This window comes from Neoarius graeffei, chromosome 4 (assembly GCF_027579695.1).
Source record: "Neoarius graeffei isolate fNeoGra1 chromosome 4, fNeoGra1.pri, whole genome shotgun sequence".
NCBI lineage: Eukaryota > Metazoa > Chordata > Actinopteri > Siluriformes > Ariidae > Neoarius > Neoarius graeffei.
The window spans coordinates 87,196,585-87,201,082 of NC_083572.1; the positions used below are offsets into that span (position 1 = coordinate 87,196,585).

At 40.7% G+C, this 4,498-nt stretch overlaps 1 protein-coding gene across 1 annotated transcript in view; it reads right to left on the minus strand.

Annotated features, from left to right (window-relative positions):
• Positions 1–1,634: 1,634 nt before the first annotated feature.
• pgm1 (phosphoglucomutase 1) overlaps positions 1,635–4,498 on the minus strand; it is a 41,871-nt gene continuing 39,007 nt past the window's right edge. Inside the window, exons 10-11 of the mRNA XM_060919933.1 lie at positions 2,843–2,977; positions 1,635–2,018 (exon numbers count right to left, since the gene is read on the minus strand). Of these exons, the coding sequence (XP_060775916.1) occupies positions 1,929–2,018; positions 2,843–2,977 (225 nt within the window). The 3' untranslated portion in view covers positions 1,635–1,928. The remainder of the gene's footprint in view (positions 2,019–2,842; positions 2,978–4,498) is intronic.

Below are 4,498 nucleotides of genomic sequence, written 5' to 3' on the forward strand. Positions count from 1 at the left end.
AGTATATATTCATTTTTGATAGCCTAAAGGTTAGAGAAACAGTTTTAAAACCCAAAGGTCACTGGTTCAATTCCCTACACCAGCAGGACTCACTGAAGTGACCTTGAGCAAGGCACCTAACCTCCAACTGCTTGTTGTATGTCACTCTGGATAAGTGTGTCTGCTAAATGCGTGTAATGTAATGTTTTAAAAACGTGAATTGCTTTTTTTTCTGCTGGGTGAAAATGATCCATCATTGGTCAAACCACTGCTTCACTGGAACTCATCTGAATGTCTTGAAGATCATAGGAGGTAGAAACTTAACTTGTCTCACTGATCAGTGGTGGGTTTCCCAAAAGCCTTTTAATGCTAAGAGCATCTTAAATAGGAGAGCGAGTATTCGTTGTGCTGCTCGCTCTACCATTTAATGATGAACTTTGTGCTACGATGCTTTTGGGAAACTCAACAAAGGTCACTGGGAAAGTACAACCCTGTTACCCAAATTCTAGACTGAAAGTAAATTGTTAATAAAACAAACAATGCACTGAAAGCTAGATGGCCTTTCGACTTCAGAAAATCGGTGAAATTTAGCTCCCTCTGAAATTTGGTCATTGGGATATATGTTTATTTCTGTAATATCTCACAAAATATCAGGCCATTCTATGACTGGGAAGTGATTTAATTTGAGGGGGTTCCCGAGCAAATAATGTGCATGAAATCGCTCGCTTTGCGCAGTCAAGCAGACAGAGGAAGTCCGTGTGCACATGCGCAGGTTTACCTTGACTGTGCACTGACAGTTACATCGTTCTGTCGCTAAATTAACAGCTGATCACACCGAGGTGCTCGCTGACTGCCGATATTTATTAATTTGGTCCTGCGTTTCCTTTCCTTCACAACATAACGTCTTTTCTTCTCGCTTTAGTCGGTCTTCCACGTTTCATTCGCACACTCACGTCCTCCATTTTTGTCTCCCGTTTCAAATTTGTATCCCACAGTGCCTTCCGCGAACAGGGAAAGCCCACTACATGATGCATGACATAGTATTCTGAATTGGGTCATGGTGAAGCAGGAAAAAATAGTGGAGAATTTAGGGCCATTGTTATATTTAAAAAAAAAAACAAACTAATACAGTTGGAAGTCTGTGATTCTAATTCAGTAGCTTTCGGTCCACTAAACAAAAATAATTGGATGTCAGGGAAAATTATTTTAATGACCTACACTTGAAAAATCTGAAAGGCAGTCTAGCTTTAATGTTTTTGGCCTGAATGTTAGTTAAACACATCTCATCTCATCTCATTATCTCTAGCCACTTTATCCTTCTACAGGGTCGCAGGCAAGCTGGAGCCTATCCCAGCTGACTACGGGCGAAAGGCGGGGTACACCCTGGACAAGTTGCCAGGTCATCACAGGGCTGTAGTTAAACACATGTGTAAGCAAAGAAATCTTGTTTTTAAAAAAAATGGAGACACACATTGTTGCCTAAGATGGGTTGACAGAATGTTTCTGATTGCTTAGTACATGTATGTTTTCGTAGATTCAACATTGAAACTTGGCACCCCAGTCAGAGAAACATGCTTTTATCTCAACTTTATGTCCAATTATTTAAGATAGAGGCAATTATTGTAAAAGAAAGAAAGAAAGAAAGAAAGCAAAAATGGATAGCAAGTGGGTTTAATTAGGACTTTCAACTATTGTTACACATGTACACTACTCCAAATGCATAATAATGTGGTGTAACGTCATTGTTGTTTCCCCCTCCCCATGTAGTCATACAGTGAATAAATACTTTTTTTTATTGCACTTGCACAACACTTGTGGAAATGTGAAACATGTTTAAGACACACATGGAAAGGGGACAGCATTACTGACTGGGGCACATGGGTAATGGACATGGGGCAAGGTATTGCTGGCTGGTATGAACTGAGCTGTGAGCTAGGCATGTAAACTGATTATGTAATCACAGTCGGGCCGGTACGGCCGGTCTTCTCTTGGAGCTTTGAGATCCTCAGGGCAATGTCCACCAATGGTGCGAGCATGACCTAATAAAGACAAAAAGACATGCCATAAGCAAGTAAGACATCATTGAAAACATCTGAACAAACTAGGGAAATCTAAAACGGGTCCGAATTTATTCTCTTCTCCTCACGATGAAGTGATTTTATGGTTTTGTTCCATGCTTTGCCTATTTAACTGGCTTCTACATTCATTCAAGTCAAGCTCTGGTATTAAATGAGAAACTGAGGCAGCTGCACGAGCTAGAAAATAAAAGCATGGCCCAGTTTTGCAGTTTCCATTTAGACTGATTAAGTTTGATGCTGATTCTTTAAGACAGGTTAATTGTCCTGTGATCAGCCTGATCGGATATAATTCTACTCAAAAGAAGATCTCAGAGTGCAGAGCCTCACCTGCTGCGTGGGGGATTAGGATTCTGCCATAGTCATCATCATCATCCAGCTGTTTGTGAGCAGTCACTTAAAGGACTCATCTACAATGTTGTATGTTTCAAATTTGTCCAATCAGTTTGCTCTTGTTGGTAAGACAATGAACTGATTCCCAAGGAATGCTTCTCAGATTTACAGATATGATTAGAAGAAGATTTTACAGGGCAGAGATGTGACAAAAAAAGTTTTTTCTTGTCATAAGTAGCTTGGCTTTATATGCTTTAATGTTAATCCTATAGACGTCCCAACACTGGAGCATGGCCAAAAAAACCCCAACATGGCCATTCATTAAAAATGTCTATAACGGGTGTGAACGCTTTATACCCTTAATATCACACCCAATGAAATGTACAATTTGCTAAACACATCTCTAGGACAGTCTTTGGCTTTTACAAGCATAGCTCCTCCATTCTAATGTCTACCTGTGGGTCCTGATAGATCTTCTGAGGATCCTTCTCATAGCTGTCGATGTAAAGTCGGATGGTTGCCCCAGCGCTGCCGGTCCCGCTGAGACGGAAGATGATTCGTGAACCATCAGTAAAGATGATCCTCAGTCCCTGCAAGGCAGGAAACAAAGGTCACGATGGTTTCAGGAGATATTAAAATACTGATTCCTTTCACAATCTCCCATCCCTGCCTTACAATTTTCTCCCTAATTTAGTCATGACCAATTTCCACCCACCAGACAAATCTCCCTCATCACACAACAGCTACCAACCAGGTTCATCATGTGCTTACTCCAAGGTACGTGATGCCAGCCAACTGCATCTTTTCGCTAGAACGCTAGAGGGTGGTGTAACACACATGGAGGAAAGTGCTATCCACCCACTTCTGTATGCATGAGCTCACAGATGACTATGAATGGCGTCGCTGTAATTGGGAGGTGAGGAAGAGAGTATGGCACCCCTCCCTCTCCGAGAGCACTTTTGCTCTTACATCATCAATTTTTTTTTTTTTTAAATGAAATGACAATCATGGTTCTCTCATGCTAGTCAAGCAAGTGAACAAACGGCTGGCTGTTAAATCAAGCCTATGCATTAACTGATTATTGCAGAATGAATCATGTGAAACATTTAACCATATCAGTAGGCAAGTTTCACATCTCCCCATGTCCATGTGGGTTTCTTCTGGGTTCTTCAGTTTTCTCCCACCTCCCAAAAACATGCCACGACACTACATGCTGCACCACCCGCAGTGAAATATTATGCGATTTAATACAAATGTTATGAAACAAACTACATGGGTTATTTCTGATACCTTGATCTTGTTTGAATATTACTAGGGCTATCAACTGATTAAAATATTTAATCGCGATTAATCACATAATTGTCCATAATTAGCTCGCGACTAATCACACTTTTTTAATCTGTTTCTAATGTACCTTAAAGGGATACTTTTCAAGTTTTTGCACAGTGGGAGTGGACAAATCTGCTTGCTTTATGTAAATGTATGTGGCCAGGGCAGGAAGGATAAGGCTGGACACAGCAAAAATCATTTTTGGGGGTATTTTATTCCCCCACTGCATTAAAAACAACCCCACAAGTGTCGCCAGGCAAAACAAACCTCGCCCGGCAGCACTGATTTTTATACCTATATGTTGATAATATTTCTCAATCATCAGCTGTCAGGTTATAGTCCTATGAAAATCCATGACCTTGAGTTTGACATTTCAAAGTCATTCAAGGTCAGAGGTCATGGTGCCAAATGAAAGCCCATATGGCACTTCCTACAAGTTGATAATGGTAAATATCTCTCTACCATCAACCGTTTTCAAGTTACAGCCCTCTGAAAATCCGTGACCTTGAATTTGACCTTTCACGGTCCCTCAAGGTCAAAGATCATGGTGCCAAATGAAAGGCCATATGGGAGTTCCTATATGCTCATAATAGTAAACATTTGTCTATCGGCAACCGTTTGAGTTATAATGGAAAATATGTTATTTTGACCGAAAGGTTGACCTTTCTGGTGACCTTGATCCGATTACCTCCAAAATTTAATCAGGTAATCTACGGACCATTGCCCACCTACCCGGAATATTTGAAGTCAGTCAATCGGTGCAACTGTCTAGATGCTAGATT